Source organism: Lepidochelys kempii, chromosome 15 (assembly GCF_965140285.1).
Source record: "Lepidochelys kempii isolate rLepKem1 chromosome 15, rLepKem1.hap1, whole genome shotgun sequence".
In the NCBI taxonomy this organism is placed as follows: Eukaryota; Metazoa; Chordata; order Testudines; family Cheloniidae; genus Lepidochelys; species Lepidochelys kempii.
The window spans coordinates 13,679,690-13,696,364 of NC_136394.1; the positions used below are offsets into that span (position 1 = coordinate 13,679,690).

At 44.3% G+C, this 16,675-nt stretch overlaps 1 protein-coding gene across 1 annotated transcript; it reads right to left on the bottom strand.

Annotated features, from left to right (window-relative positions):
- Positions 1–2,077: 2,077 nt before the first annotated feature.
- On the bottom strand, positions 2,078–13,353 carry LOC140898679 (glutathione S-transferase theta-1). Its single transcript, XM_073312846.2, has 5 exons — positions 13,132–13,353; positions 5,999–6,086; positions 4,632–4,782; positions 3,482–3,658; positions 2,078–2,305 (listed from the first exon to the last, which is right to left on the bottom strand). Exons 1-5 carry the CDS (start codon positions 13,241–13,243, stop codon positions 2,114–2,116), a joined length of 720 nt encoding a protein of 239 aa, XP_073168947.1. The 5' UTR covers positions 13,244–13,353; the 3' UTR covers positions 2,078–2,113.
- Positions 13,354–16,675: the final 3,322 nt, after the last annotated feature.

Consider the following 16,675-nt stretch of genomic DNA (forward strand, 5'->3'; position numbering starts at 1 on the left):
GATGGAGTGCAGAAAGCAACTCTAAACTTCCCCAGCAGCATAACACCAAGAGGAGAGGAATACTCCTGGCTGGAGTAGGCGGAGAGGAGACAAGAGAGAAAGGCTCCTTAAGCCTGGCTCCCTGCTTGGACTTTAATAGAGCTGTGCTAGGAATGAATTTGGCCATTAGTACCCAATTCCTGTGGGGAGTAGGAGACAAGGTGAGTGAGGTAATAGTTTTTATTGGACCACCTTCTATTCAATGAAAAATATTACCTCACCCACCTTGACATCCTGGAATCCACACAGCATACAAACCATGAGAGTAGGAGAGGCAGTTTGGTTGCAGGGGAACCAAGTCACTTCCCACTGCACCTGTAAGCTGAGCCATGTGCTTCTGTGCAGGTCTGCCATGGCCTCCACTCATGCTGCATTTGTGAGTACAGCAGAGGCCTGGCCCTTCCTATTATGAATTACAATGACTTGGTTAGTAAATCATGTTGGGTTTATTAAGGCCCATGAGAAGGTCCATCCACCCCTCTGACATTTGTTTAATTCTTTGCATAAAAAACCAAAACAATTCAAGCCAGAGTCTCATTTAGCTGAGGAGGCATTGAATACTCAGCATGGCAGAGCATGCTGGCAGAAGCTTTGTTTGGAAATGCAGCTTTTGTTCATATGTTAGATCATTCCTTGCACATTAAAGCTTGAGCCTGCCAATACAAATGTATCATTAGTCATGTGTATAGTTCTACCTGAAGATTGGGCATAATGTTACTCACGGATATGAGTGTCTGCAGGATCAGACTTGTCTTCACCTACATATACCCTGTCCCAGTTGGTTCATGGAGCTGGATGCAGTAGCTTCCTACTGATGGAAGCATGTGTTTGCTTAGAAATTCTCATGCCCAGCTTCCCAGAAGCTGTCTTTGTCCACTTCTCATCCATTTAGCTGGAGGTTCTCATTACTCTTTCTTTGGAAAGGCTGTGAATCTGCAGTCTACTCCCTGTGCAGACTGGGGCTATGACTCCACTAGAGAGCTTACAGTGCATGCAGCTGGGCCACTGTCAGCTCTCTGGTGGAGCTGCACTAAGCTGACAGGAGAGAGCTCTCCTGTCGATTTAATTAATTCACCCCAATGAGAGGCAATAGCTATGTTGATAGGGGAAATCCTCCGGTCAACATAGTGCTGTCTAGTGTGGGGGCTAAATTGGTATAATCTACGTTGCTCAGGGGTGTGTGTTTTTCACACACACCCCTGAGCGATGTGGTTACACCAACATAAGGTTGTCATGTAGATCAGGGCTTAGTCTCAAAATACTTTTCCTTCCCCATTTGGAAATCGCTCAGCCCCTCCTGCACAATGTGACCCGCAACACTAATGCACCCAAATATCTGAAATGTAGGCCTTTAGCTAGTGAGGGACTGGGGGCTTGTACAATCATAGAACTGGAAGGGACCTCGAGAGGTCATTGAATCCAGTCCCGTGCATTCAAAGCAGGACTAAGTATTCTCTAGACCATCCCTGACAGGTGTTTGTCCAACCTGCTCTTAAAAATCCCCAATGATGGAGATTCTACAACCTCCCTAGGCAATTTATTCCAGTGCTTAACCACTCTGACAGTTTAGGAAAAACTTCTAATGTCCAACCTAAACTGCCCTTGCTGCAATTTAAACCCATTGCTTCTTGTCCTATCCTCAGAGGCTGAGAAGAACAATTTTTCTCCCGCTTCCTTGTAACAACCTTTTATGTACTTGAAAACTTATGTCCCTTCTCAGTCTTCTCTTCTCCAGACTAAATACTGAGTGCCAATGTGGATTGAGCTGCTGAGTTGCTGTGAGTGTCAGACAGGTCCAGTGAGGATGAGTCAAGGAAGGAAAGGAAGCCCTACCAATACTGCAGCTCACATGTCTGCAGGTTAAAGGGGTGATTCAGTGTTTGTAACAAAAGATACTATTTTTCCCCCTCTGTAAATCGTGGAAGGGCTGTGATTAAAGTATTGTTAGTAAGATGCTGTTCTTTCCTCTTGGGCAGGAGGACCACTGAGATGTGGTGTTGGAGAAGGGAGTGAAACATGCAGAAAAACCCACACAGGATTAGCTTTGCTTAGAGGGACACTTTCCCTTTTTAATTCAAGTTTTTAGAAGCTGTTTCATATGCTCCCTCAGTTCTGGGGGAACTTGAGGGATGCTCAGATCCTTGACATTCAGGATTAGCTCATGCGCTTGCTGGAAGAGCTCCTTCCCCACAGCTTCCTCCACCCGGCTGCGCCACTCTGCCAGCTTGGGTCGGTTCTCAAAGATGTCACAGCCACTTCCTACAGGCTGCAAAGACAGAAGCAAAAACACAGTAGCACAACTTCCATGCGAACAGTCCAAACCAGAATCCATTTAGAGGGATGGGACCAAAAAGCCATTTGGAATTAAAAACAAATATCAGCTGGATCAAGTCAGATCTGGAAGATTTGAGGGTTTGATTTCAGCTCATTTCAAGTTCTCCATTTCTAGGAGACTAGAGTAGTATCTGAGGATATCTGTAACAGCTACATAGGGACACAGAGAGATAGCAATGTAGTCTTCCCCTTCTGCCCCCTATCCCAACATTAACAGGAAAGGCATTCTTGAGTTTTCATTGGAAACACTTCATTGTTTGGGTTTAAAAATCCCTCTGCAGAGTTTGCAACCCAAAACTTAGAGTCATGCTAACACATGAAAGCCAGAATGTGAAGAGACTAGTATGTCACTCCGCTGGGCAATGAAAATAGACAAGACAAACTGACAGCAAAAGTGTCAATAAGTATGTTACAAACACTATCTCAAGAGATAATCAATTTTATAATGAAAAGTAAAGTAGATTCACACCAGCCAATTAAAAGGAGACTCCTGCAATACAAAAGCAGGTACATCATTCTTAAGGATACATACAGTGGTACTTCAATTGTGTGAATGTGTTTAGGGATACAGAGGAAGTCCTCGCTCTAATATATAGAAATGTTTTTTTTTTAAGTTTAGTCTGTATGCTCAGCACTTCAAGGAAAATGAAACAAACAAACAAAACCCTCACAACTCTGACCCCCAGACTTTTCCCTGTGGAATTCCCAGTCTGAGGAAGGGAAACCATGCACTTCTCAATCAGTTTAAAAACACAGGTAGTTTTTCCACAGTGCTGAGCATTTCCAGGTACACTCACCCTAGAATAAATTTTAGTAACTTAGGACCTTTCAGCTAGTCTACTGATTTCCACTGATTTCTGCCAGAGGACCAGTAATCAGAGCAGGGTTGAAGTTCTTTGTTCAAAATATTTTTCATTTCCATAGGAAGTGTCACTTCAACGCTTCCAGTTTTATCCAAAAAGTTTGAAAGACAAACGGGCAAAGAGAACTCTTATTTGAGATATTTTTGCAGGACCTGAAAGCCATGTGCCAGCTCACTCTCCCAGCAACCCAGCTTGCTTTGTCTGAAGTCTGGTTGGCAACTGGAACCAGTAGGACCAACACTCACCTGCATGAGCTCCACAACAGCCATCAGGTCTGCCAGGGAGATCTCGTTGCCCACAATGAAGGGCTTGTCCTGCAGGAACTTCTCCTCAAACTGCTTCAGAGCAGAATTCAGTTCCTCGACATTCTCCTTTAGTGTCTCTGGAGAAAATGGCTGCCCTAGAATGAGAGGCACCAGTACCTACCAGAGAGAGGAAAATGCAGCTCTAACATGTTATCTGCCAATTTTTAGTCCATCCACCATGCAGCCTTGGCACCCTGAACCACTCTAAGTATCCCTCATTAGTTTATAATGGAGTGGGCTGAGTTAGCTGGTACTGGAAACCCCCTCTGCTAGGCTGGCTAGCATAAAAACCCATTGCATCATATTTGTCCAAATCAGGCAGTCTTGTTCAGATTCTCTTCTTTGGAGACATTTGCCTTAAAAAAAAAAAACAACAACAACATTTCACACCAACTGCAATCACAGCCCCTTGTTTCAAGAGGAGAGGCCTGTCTCTGCAGAGACAAGCGACAGTTATGCCTAGTCAGTCAGAAAGCAGGAGGAAAGTGGTCAGTGTCTGGCACCATCTCACCCTTGCCGGATCAGTTACATTTACTTACTACTCTGGACTGAGTACAGTGGAGACAATGTTCCCGCAGATTCAATCTTGGGAAGAATTGGGGCTAGAATATAAAGGAATCTTTCAGCAGGAGTAAGCGGGTCCATTACAATCCATCAGGAAGAGTGCTGGCTCACCAGGGAAGCCAATGCAACTCAAGTTCCAGTTTGGTTTCCAAATATCAGCTGGTATGTGTCTTTGGCTAGTGAGGCACATCATCCAGAAACAGTCCCAGTCATCCGTACAAGAAACTCCAAGCAAACAGCACGTCTGGCATTTTCTAGCTTTTGAGCACTGAACTTTGCAACCTCAGTGCTCTTTTAATGTCATTTTGGGGATGTAAGAGATCTACACTACCCCGGCAAGGTACCAGCCTGGTAAGATAGTGACACTCTACATTAAGGTCATTCTGAGTACACCCCCCCAATCCCTTGCCGCACACATACTTTATAAGAAATAGGGATGCTAGGAGAGGGGAGGTTGAATGCATTCTACATGCTACAGCACTAGCAGGTGCTAGCAGTCAGTTCTCATGTTATCGGATATCTTTACCTTGGTTATGAAAATTTTGCACCCTTTTTCCCGAATGGTAGCGTGCTGCCAGGACAAGTACTCATCAACCCGGGCCCGTTTCTGCAGGTCTGAAGGGTACCAGTGATCAGGAGTGTTGAATTTTTGGCTCAGATAGAGAAGGATCGCAATGCTGCCCAGATAGTAACAGGGAACAATGGACAGGTGAATTAAGAGGTTATTGTCTCCCCTCTTCCCCCCACATCTCAGAATACTCTGACTACCAATAGCTAGGTCAGTGAGTTAATACTGACAGACCCAAGAATCTCCCCATAGTCCCTAATAACCAGTCATGTTCTGTAACATGAGAGTTACAACTCAGACTTCTCTCCCTGCCCCCCTTTCCCTCACTAGAAATGTATATACCATAGTAACATCTACTTCCTAGCACGGCTTGAAGTCTTGGGTACTTTTCACAAAAGAAATGGTTAGAAACTGAACATTTTTAGGATTTTTTTAAGTTTTGCTTTTCAAGATGAATTCATTTTGAGTTGTTTCAGTGAAATGAATGTTTTAGTTTTGAAAAAGCATTTGGAGTTTCTGCAGTCCAATTCCAGCCACTTCCCGGTGTGGGGGGTGGGGAGGAAGGGAGAGAGAAAGCAAAAAAAAAAATCCACTCTCACTTTCGCTTCCCCCACCTTCCTCCAGAAAAGTGAGAAGAAGTGGATTTCCTCTTCTCCTTCCTCCACACTTTAAAAAAACAAACAAACAAACAAAACTGCCCTGTGATACTTTATCCAGCGGCTGAGGGGGGGTCAGCCATCCAATCCCACTACCGCCTGTATTTTCAGTTGCAACTTGAACCACTAGAGCAATTTATACAATTTACACTGGACCACATACCCATGATGGGAAAGCTTCACATTACCAGACCTGTAGACATCCTCAAGCCAGCCCATCCTGCACAATCAGCGACTCACCAGATCCATGGAACTTTGCAAGCATTGAGCCTACAGGCAGCTTAGCTGCAACATCACCCGATGCAAGTGGCTGGGCTTGGCCAAAGTTTGTCCTCATCTCCTTGTCTTCAAAGATGGATGCACAATTGCAGCAAGGCGTAAGGGACAGAAGGAATGGGGAAAATATAGGACTGGAAGAGGCATAGATGAGTGGGGCTGATAAATAGGGAGAAAAGAGAAAGGACATGAATGCAGAAAAGACAAAAAAACAGCATATAAAAGACAGATAAGCCAAGGCATGGAGAGAGAGAGAGAGAGAGAGAGAGAGAGAGAGAGAGAAGAGATGAGCAAGTAATAAGGTAGAACAATGAGCAGGGGACATAGCAGGCAGATGTTAAGTGTTGTGATGTTAGACCGTGCATCAGAGAGTTGCATTTGTTTCAACCTTACCTTTCTGCTAAGGTGAAGGCTCCATCCTTTATCGCTGGTACTTTCTTCAGCGCATTCACCTTGCCAAAGTCTTCACTATGGTTATGCCCTAAAAAGATTTAGGAGGTGATTAAGGAGGCGGTAGCGGTGACGGCATGCAAGGAAGATTCAGTGACTAGAAGGAAACAACCCGGCAAAGTTTAAATTTAGCACCCAAATCAAGCTAGATTCTTTACCCATTAGTGAGGATCAGCAGAGTCCCTGGGAATATTTGACCATGACATCTCAACTTTGACCACATAAGGAAAATTCCTGTTTATTTTCCTAAGAAAGCAAGTGGGCAATAGAGCTCTATAACAGATATAGATTTTGCCTGATGCTATCTTCTCTGTTCATCAGCTTAGCATTCCTGTCTCGCTCCTGTTCATTGTCTGCATGTTCAGTGTTCTGACATTTGTTAATAGGCTTGTAAGGCTCAATTTATGCTGGTAATCTTGTCAGCTCGGGCCTGCTTCATATCAGATATCTGCTGCTTTAATATCAGATACCTGCTGCTAGAGTGTCCCAAGACCCCTATCAGGATCCCTGTGCGAGGCACTTTACATAGGCAGAGTGACAGCCCCAGAGGGCATGCAGTCTAATTTTAAGATGAGAAATAACAAATGGGTGTAACCGAAAGAGGGAAGTAGGACAAGGGTAACAGTGATAAAGTGAAAAGAAAAGGAGTACTTGTGGCACCATAGAGACTAACCAATGTATTTGAGCATAAGCTTTCGTGATAAAGTGACAGTTACTTTGGTCTAACTGGAGCGCAGCTCAGTTCAGATGCAATTAGTTTTTCAGGCCCTGCTAGCGTGAGGCGGGATTTCAATCATGCTTTTGAAACATGAAAATGCAATATTGTATAACTGAGTGCTGTGACACTTTTACCAAACCCCTCAAAGCTGCTGTTGGAGTTCAGGGTATTTTCGGTCAGTTATATGCATTATAGTTTGTCGTCAGACATCCGTTGCTTTCGATTATCAAATGGAACTGCCACCATTAGTTTATTGAAGGAATAACTTGCATCAGGCAGGGAGGGGAGAGAAAGGCAAGCTTTCAGGTCTGAGATAGGTTATAGACATAGGCAAGGGTTTGCATTCTCATGACAATTCTTCAGAGTTCAAATACAAGACAGAAGGAAAGGGATGAGCTTTATAGCCTGAAATGAAAAATATTTACCTGAAGTCTGAGTGCTCTTCACATCAGGGCCCAATCTGAGAACTCTTCCATGCACAATTAGTGCTTGTCTATCTGGCTAGACTCACACAAGTCATCCACTGAAGTGTTTGCAAGATTGGGCCCTTTGTTTTCAAGCTCCTCTAACCAACTTGCACAGGTGAACCTCGGAGAGCTAAATGATGCAACTCTCAAGTCTTTTGTACTAACATTCTGGCAGCCGATCCCCAGATAATGCAGAACCTTCTGGGAATTGGTTTAGTTTTCTGATACTTGAATAGTCATGAATGACGCTTGCCATCTTCACACAGTGAAGTGGTTCCATTTCGAACACAGCCTCATTTGGCAACCTTCCAAAAAGGATATGGAGATTTTTCCATGTTTCTCTCTCTGCTGCACTCTAGAAATGCCTGGAGAATTCCAGGCCTAGACTTCACTCAGGCCACACACGCCATTCGGGGGCGATTCCTGTTCTGTCCAGTCCTCATCCTTTGCATTTGTTTCCCTGAAGCTGCCCAGAATGTTAGAGAAGTAAGAATGCTTCAGAGGACTTGTTCCTCCAGCCAGCCTCTGGAGCTATGGAAATTCACTTCCAAAGCACCACCTCTGAAATACCGACCATCCTTTGGCTTCAGAATGAGGCTTCTAATGGTTCCTGAACTCTGCTTTGCAATTAGTGGTTTTGCTGTTATCATACAGATTAAATGGGTCTGGTTTTAGTTTGATGTGTGAGATTTATGCATGCAGCGCCAACACTTAATAGAAGACTGGCTTTTATTTTATTTTTTTAAATACAGCTTAGCCTGTATATTGTGCTTTTTAGCCAGGGTTTGGTCTTTACATATTAAGCAGGATCTGTTGCGATGAGCTAACAGGCAATTACCATTTTATAAAAGAGCTCTGAGGCATGGGTGTAGTTGTGGGGTAAGGGGGGGGAGCGTTGCCCCCCCAAACTGCAAGCCTTGGGCAAGCATGGAATCCCCACCCCCCACTCCCACATGGCCCCATTGGCCTGCTGGAGCTTCCCCCCCCCCGCACAAATATAGACATCAAACTACACCTATGCTCTGAGGCCTTATTTAAGGTATCACCTAACAATGGTGGCTCTTCCAGGGAAGCAGAGCATCCACTTGTTTCCAGTGGTCCAAATTCAGACGTTGGGCTGAACTTTGCGCCCTCCTCAGGGTGCCTTCCATGCTCAGCAACTCTGTCAGGATTTGAGAGTAGGGCTTGAAGCAAGGGTGCAGATTGGGACTGAAGATTTTACTACACCCTTCACCTGCTGCTCCATATCCCATATGTCTGTCTGCATGCTGAGGCAGCATAGGGGCCCATGGTTTGTCTGTATAAAAGGCTATAATAACCCTGATTTTGCGCCATGAATGGATGCCTATGTCCATGCTGGTACCACTTAGGACCTGAACATAACCAAATGTATTTAACTTATAAGCGTTTCCATAGGAATCCAGGAGGTTAGTGCAGTCAGAGATACAATGCACTTTAGAATCCCTGTAAGGAGAGCAAATGTAGCAGTTCTTCTCTGTTGTAGTCATAAGCTACATGTAGGCTTTGCTAAAGCCTAGTGCTGCTACTGTATAACATAGAGCATCTGGAGCTTGCGATTTTGTTGAAATCTCCTTCGGTCAGTCCAATGACAACGGAGTCAGTTTTTCACCCTTCTCAGTAAGTTCACTGGCTTGTCTCCCCCTGCCCCATATTTTAGTGGCTCATGGTGGTCAGTACTGAAAAGGAAAGGAGCCCAAATGTGTGTGTGTTTAATACGTTAAATATTCTTTTAAACTGACAATGCCTCCTTCCCCATGGTACCTTGAATAATCTTATTAATCTCCCCCCACCAAAGTCTCTAGAAAGACAAATGTCAAGCAAGAGCAAGGCATAGAGAGAGGAGAGAATATGGAGCAGAACTCTTAATTATTAGTAGGCTTTATTGCAAACTCAGGCTTCCCCACTGAATGAATGGAAGCAAGCATGAGACTTCTTGGGGAGAGCAGCTGTGCTGCAAAACACTAGAGTTTGCCATACACTGAAAGGGGAGGTTTCAGAGTAACAGCTGTGTTAGTCTGTATTCGCAAAAAGAAAAGGAGTACTTGTGGCACCTTAGAGACTAACCAATTTATTTGAGCATAAGCTTTCGTGAGCTACAGCTCACTTCATCGGATGTCACTTAACCTTTCAGTGAAGTAGTTAGATGAAAACTGGTGGATTAACTGGTGCCAGGCTGCACTGGGTTATATCAGTGAGCACTGGGAAAGGAAAGAGTAACTGCAGAGTGCCTGCTCAAGAAACTGCATTTCTCCTTCCTGCTGTTACTGTAAGAGGGACCTAGAGCAAGAGCTGCAGTGTGTTGCAACAGCAACCCAAGTGAATCTTCGGCATTTTTAACATGCCCATGACTGCAGTCTCAAGATCACCCCAGGATACAAAGCCTAAATCTGACATTATGCCGTATTAGCAGCCAGGGGGATGAGGGGAGTAGCTTGTAGGTTAGTAATTACAGACAGTTTCTCTTTTCTGGTTTATTCCAGCCAGGCTTAAACTACATTTTATGTCATAAGATGGATGGCAAGGGAGCATCCCTGCTGTATCCGCTCACGTTCACCTCAGCAATAGGGCTGCAGCAGGAGCCAGAGAGGCATAAAAGCTCTGCAGAATGTAGGGCAGGAACCAGCACGGGGTCCGAGACACAGCACCCAGCAGCTGCTGCAAGGTCAGCATAGACCCATTAAGGCCACATAACTTTGACAGATTCTTCTGTGTGTGTCATAGCTCAGCAAGCTCCCAGCTGGGGCTGCCTGAACTCAGCCAAAATGGGATTTTTCATAGGCACAGTAAAACCCCAGGAGTCCTGTTTGCAGAGAAGGGCATCCTATTACATGTCCCTAGTTCACACTTCCCTTGATGAACTATCGCCTTTTGGTACCAAAGACATTCAGCAGGCACAGCTTTGACTTCAGGACAGCAGACTTCTGTGGTAAAGAATTGGCTGACCCTCTCCAGAACCAGCTGGGGCAGTTCCAGCTACCAGCATCAGCATGACAACATAGCTACTGCCTGGGAGGTAGGTTGTCAAACATGAGCAACTAAATGAGACTCATAAATCCCCCACTGGTGTGTTTATGCCACCCCTCTCCCCCACATGCTATTTTGTTGCTTCAGACTAGCAGTGCATCCCCCACCACCACAGAACGCATCTTGTGCCCCATAGTAGCAGGGGATGGAAGGGAACCTCCAGAACTTTAGAGGATGTAGCTGGGAGTACTTGGATTACTTTAGACTCGGAGCAGAACTTCCAGCGTCTGCCTCCAGATAGGAAGAGACTTGATCTAGAGTGAGCATTTTGTATGTAGTTAGGTGTGCTCTGAGAATGCTCAGAGGATCAGCCTCAATAGGCAGGGCAATGCCAGCTTTCACCTGGCATGAGGATCCCACTGGTGCATAGACATGAGATAGGCATTCAGGCGCCTGCCTGAGGCAGCAGTAGGTATACCCAGAGGCAGAAACTTAAGGACCTAGGAAACCTTTTACAGTAAGAATTTAGGCACGGAGGAATTTGAGACACCTCTAGAGTGAGGTGGCAGCTGAGCAGGGGTTTTGATGATCGCCTTGGTGCCTAAACTTTGGCCTTAGGTGCCTCAGAAGTGGCAGTTATGTGCCTAAGTGTGTGAGGCATAGGGGCTAAGGAAGCGAAGAAAGATCAGAGTCACAGAAGCAGGCTGGGCATAATGCTCTCACTTAAACAGGGAATAGTGGAGAGCTCTCCTTAGCAGTGCCAACATTCTGGGTAACACAGTTTAACTGAGAGAGGAGTTGCTGCTCTTTGTAGATGGAATATCCATCTGGGATGAATGAAGCAATTAAGCGCGTATTAATAAATGAAGGACGAGGAAGAGGAGAGAAAACACAAGTCACGATGAAAAGTCTAAAATCCCTGCTCCCCTTTCAAAGTTTTAAGGCTTTTGAAAGGTGAGCCTGCAAAGGAGGTTTTTAAAAAGAGTTGTGCCTTTTTTGTTCTTTATGGTGGATAACAACCCACAAAGGCTCTTTCCCTCTCTTCATTATTTGTAACATGGTCTCCTGGGTTTTTTTTTTTAAATTTGTAAAGCATTATGAACATCAAGGCTAGATGACCTCCTGGAAGACTCAGAGGATGGTTGTTATGAACTTGAACCAAAGGGCCCACAGCATTAAGTTTTGAAACAAAAGAGTCATTTATCCAGAGTGAAGGAGTACTTGTGGCACCTTAGCACCATATATGCTCAAGTAAATTGGTTAGTCTCTAAGGTGCCACAAGTCCTCCTTTTCTTTTTGCGAATACAGACTGACACGGCGGCTACTCCGAAACCATTTCTCCAGAGTGTTAGTCATTGACATTAGATAGGTATTAACAAGATTCAGAGTAGCCGCCGTGGTAGCCTGTATTCGCAAAAAGAAAAGGAGGACTAGTGGCACCTTAGAGACTAAAATTTGAGCATACGCTTTCGTGAGCTACAGCTCACTTCCTCAGATGCATGTAGCTCACGAAAGCTTATGCTCAAATAAATCTCAGTCTCCTTTTCTTTCTGTATTAAAGAGACAGGCATCAACCAATAGCCAAATTTAAAGCGGTTTGATGAAAACCCTTCCTTTCCCAATTACTCGGCTTTCACTCTTGTGCGGCCACCCTCCACTAGCTCTCCAGTCACCACAAGCCTTACATCTACTCTACAAAAGATTCCTCCTTGCTGCCTGCTGACAAAGGATGCTGGCAACATGCACACTTGGACTGGTAAGCAACATGGCTGTGCCTGTAGTGGAAGTGAGGACTAAACACGTTCAGCACCATGTCAGCCCCCCGAGCGCGGCAAGTTTCAGCGCTGTGACGTGGCAGGGTAGGCAGTGCACCAGCGCTGGGTGCCGCACTCCCCTGGTGGAGGTGGTCTTTTCCGCTGGTGCCGCGACTACCCAGCCGCATTAGAACACTGCTGCAGCAGCACTTTCACGTTGCTAGTGAAGACATGCCCTCAGTCTCTCTGGTCCTTCTAGCACCTCAGTTTTAGGGACTGTGCAAGAATCTGCTTCAGGGTCATAATAGGGAGACAAAACTCAAGACTTTTTTAGTGTTAAAGATGGCACGAGCGCCAAGGTTTAGACCTAGATCAGCAAGTCTGAATTACAGGAAGCTGGAGACAACTCAGCCGAGGCAGGACTTTTCAGAAAGCATTTCTGCTCAGCGCTTTGGTCTAGTCATGTCATGGTATAGGAGGAACATATTTAGTGGAGCATGGAAACAGCATGACATGTGTGTGACAGCAAGAGCATGGCCCTGGCCCCATTCCTTCACTTAACAATGCTCATCAACTGCTAGTATGCTTAACTGTTAAAAATCAGAGACTGGGTATAACCTTGCACCTCCCAAATGTGAGCCTGACAATTAAAAACAGCCAAGATGTGCAACTATTACAACAGGTTTCAGAGTAACAGCCGTGTTAGTCTGTATTCGCAAAAAGAAAAGGAGGACTTGTGGCACCTTAGAGACTAACCATTATTTGAGCATGAGCTTTCGTGAGCTACAGCTCACTTCATCGGATGCAACAGTGGCCCAAAGTGAAAGTACAACAGCAGAAAAAGGAGCTTGAAGAGCTGGGGCTACATTTCTTTCATGCATCTAGTTTCCTAAATAAGATTTCCACTGTCAACTGGAGGTCAGTAATGAAGAATAAGGCAAAAATCCCTGTGTGAAGAAACAGAGATACATTAGGGTTTAGAGCAAGGGAATCAGTTGCACCTGAGAAGTGTAACATGCTGATAGTCTGCACAGATCAATTCTCCTAAGAGCAAATGTTCTCCCTTAAGATGTTATTGCTGGACCCCCCTAGCAGAGTAATGAGAGAACACACACACAGTCCATCCCCCAGGTACAGGTGCCCTTCACTCACCTTTTAGCAGATCCACATGCTTGAACTCAAATGGGATGTTGTTTTTTTTGGCAAATATAAAGAGGGCTCGGCAGGGCTGGGAGAGGAGATCCAGAAAAAGCTCTACCACCATTCTGGCAGCTGGGATTCAGTGAGAGAGAAACCCTACAGCAGAAGAGCCTCTCACAGCAACTCAGCCTGCAGCAGGTGGCCTAGAGGCAGGACTGAGAATAACTTCTGCATACCTCTGCTAAGAGCCTTTAGTAAGCAACTCAGCCAGTGCTGCTAGTTACTTTGGACCAATCAGGAGACTGCAGGGCTCATTCAGGCTGGAAACACCCCAGTGCAAATTTCCTAGCCACGGGAACAAAGGTTGAGGGATGAGGGAGGCAAAAAATAGATAAAGATTGACTTGGATTTATGAAAGGCATCTTGTCCTCTTATTTATAATGAGGAATAATTTAAAGCAGCTCAATAAACAAAACAGTAGAACTGAAGTAAAGCTATCATGAGCACTGGGTCCTTTCCGACCTCAGCCCATCAGTACCGAGACTGTCTGCAGTTCATGGCAGGGACCATGGGCAACAGTCTCAAAGACAGCTATGTGATGTAGGTGCCTAAATCCTATTTTCAAAAGTGATTCAGAGACTTATGAGCCTAAGTCTCATACAGAGTCAGCTCTGATTTGCAAATTGGACTTAGGGCAGTTTTGAAAATTTGACCCCTTGACACATTGTCTTGTGCCTAGCACTGTTAGTGCTTTATGGGATGAGCCCACCCTGTTTTCATTTAATGGGAGAAAACCTTTTAAAACACTGATCCTAGCTTGAATCATCACTGGATGGATAGCAAGAGAATTTATATCATGCTGCTGCACACACAATGTATTCAGGTCTAAGTCTCTAATCCTGCACTAAGAAAAGGAGGACTTGTGGCACCTTAGAGACTAACCAATTTATTTGAGCATGAGCTTTCGTGAGCTACAGCTCACTTCATCGGATGCATACCATGGAAACTGCAGCAGACTTTATATATACACAGAGAATATGAAACAATACCTCCTCCCACCCCAGCAGGAGAGTGAATTTGTGTGTGGGGGGGTGGAGGGTGAGAAAACCTGGATTTGTGCTGGAAATGGCCCACCTGATGATCACTTTAGATAAGCTATTACCAGCAGGACAGTGGGGTGGGAGGAGGTATTGTTTCATATTCTCTGTGTATATATAAAGTCTGCTGCAGTTTCCACGGTATGCATCCGATGAAGTGAGCTGTAGCTCACGAAAGCTCATGCTCAAATAAATTGGTTAGTCTCTAAGGTGCCACAAGTACTCCTTTTCTTTTTGCGAATACAGACTAACACGGCTGTTACTCTTAATCCTGCACTGAGTTCCATGGGGCCAGAATCCTCCACCCACTCAGAGTTCATTGCATGATGGGGGTCTAAATGCTTAACTGCTTTAGTGAAGGAATCTCCCACCCTGAATGATGCTGAAAAACAACTACATGACACTGACCTCTGTAATGTGCTTTGAGATCACAGGATGAAAAGCACTACGTGAGAGCTAGGTACTATATGACTTTTTTCTATATAGGCTTTTATCCACAAATCAGCTGTATTATGTTACAGATTTTAAGTGCCAGATAGTAGGTATAAAAGTGTAACAATCACTCCTGCACCGAACCCTGTCAGGAAACATTGGTTTATATGTATGGAAACTGGGTTAGTTTATCTAGGCTACTGACCACAAATTATCGTGAGGATTCTACCTTGAGCAGGCCAATGAGGTAGAAAATTTAAGTGAATTTCACATTTTCTCTCCCCCACCCCAGTCATGCCCACTGACATTTTAACAGACTTGAGCTCCAATCCCACTGCTTGCATGCAGTTTATTGCAGAATTGGGTCCCTAGGCAGAACTTGACAGAAGTTCATTAATTCAAGTACAATGCACATTAGCTAAGTAAGGCATCACATTGCTTTATTCCACAGGGGCCTGTTTCATTGAATTACTTTCCCCCCCACACCCATTTTATCTTTATTTTAGCATTATGATTTTTTCTATTTGAAGTTGATGACATAGGGCCTATGCCGGCACATGCTATTGCTTTCCAAGTACAACAAGGTACGTTTCCAGCATGGTGCACACGTTCCTTTAATTGGCGTGGAAGCTCCCCCTCACAATACCTTGACATTTTACCTCTAAAATTGAACCATCTTTACTGATTCTTCTTAGCTTAACAAGTTCTGCTAAAGCTGTGCCAGCTCATTTGAAAGGACAGCCAACACCTGCAAGCACAAAGTGACAGGATCAGCCTTCAAATGGAAAAGCATTCTGCCCAAACAATTGCAACATCCCTGCAACAGCAAACAAAGTGGGAGACTTTGGCTCTTGTTTCATCAGCACTGCCTTTTTACAAAAAAAAAAAAAAAAAAATTAAACCAAAGCCAACTGTTTTATTATGATTTCAAAGAACACCGCTTATTGGGAGGATGCAGAGATAGGTGCCCATGTCCTGTTCATACAAGAGAACAGCTGAGCACTTGGAGGTCTACATGCTTTTTCTTTACCATGACTGTGACTTCAGTAGTCGGTCTTAGGAAGTGCGTTATAGGAAATAGCTGCTGTGCAGAGAGGGGGGTGAGGCAAGGTGGGTATCAGCATGGAGGATGAAAGATGGCTTTAGCATTATGCAGGTGCGATAAAAGGTATTGTATTCCCCCCTCCTTCTACAAAACTAGACCCCCCCCCAATCAAGATAATTTAGTCACCCATCTTCACCACCCCACAAAAAGCCCTATCCTTCACTTGCCTCCTTCACAGCCCCCCCCCGCCCCCAATCCACTTTCTGGAAGCCTTCCAGTGCTGCCTTCCCCCATCCCACCAATGCTTGATGTTACTTTCACAAACTTAGCTTAATATTAACTTTAAAAAAAATTCAAACACTAAACTCACGCAACTGACATACAGAAGGCTACATGATCATTTAATATAGTTTTGAAATCCCCAGTTGTACTGTGTCTAACTTAAATTGCAAGCTCAAGGAGCAGGAACTTTTGTTTGAAAAGCATCATGCCCACCTCTGCCACTCTAAACATAATATGGGGCAGTTGAAATGTGTCAATAAAAGGTTTAGAGCTAGCCCTGCCCTTGTGGGCAATCACATTAATGGTGTGTGTGTGTTCATGTTACAAGTGGTTTTATAATGACAGTAGAGCTGTCAAGCGATTAAAAAAATTCATTGCAGTGTTAAACAATAATAGAATACCATTTATTTAAATAGTTTTGGATGTTTTCTACATTTTCAAATATATTGATTTCAATTACAACAGAATAGAAAGTGTACAGTGCTCACTTTATATTTATTTTTGATTACAAGTATTTGCACTGTAAAAAAAACAAGATAGTATTTTTCAATTCACTTAAGTACTGTAGTGCAATCTCTATCATGAAAGTTGAACTTACAAATGTAGAATTATGTATAAAAAACCCCTGCTTTCAAAAATAAAACAATGTAAAACTTTAGAGCCTGCAAGTCCACTCAGCCAATCGCTCAGACAAACAAAT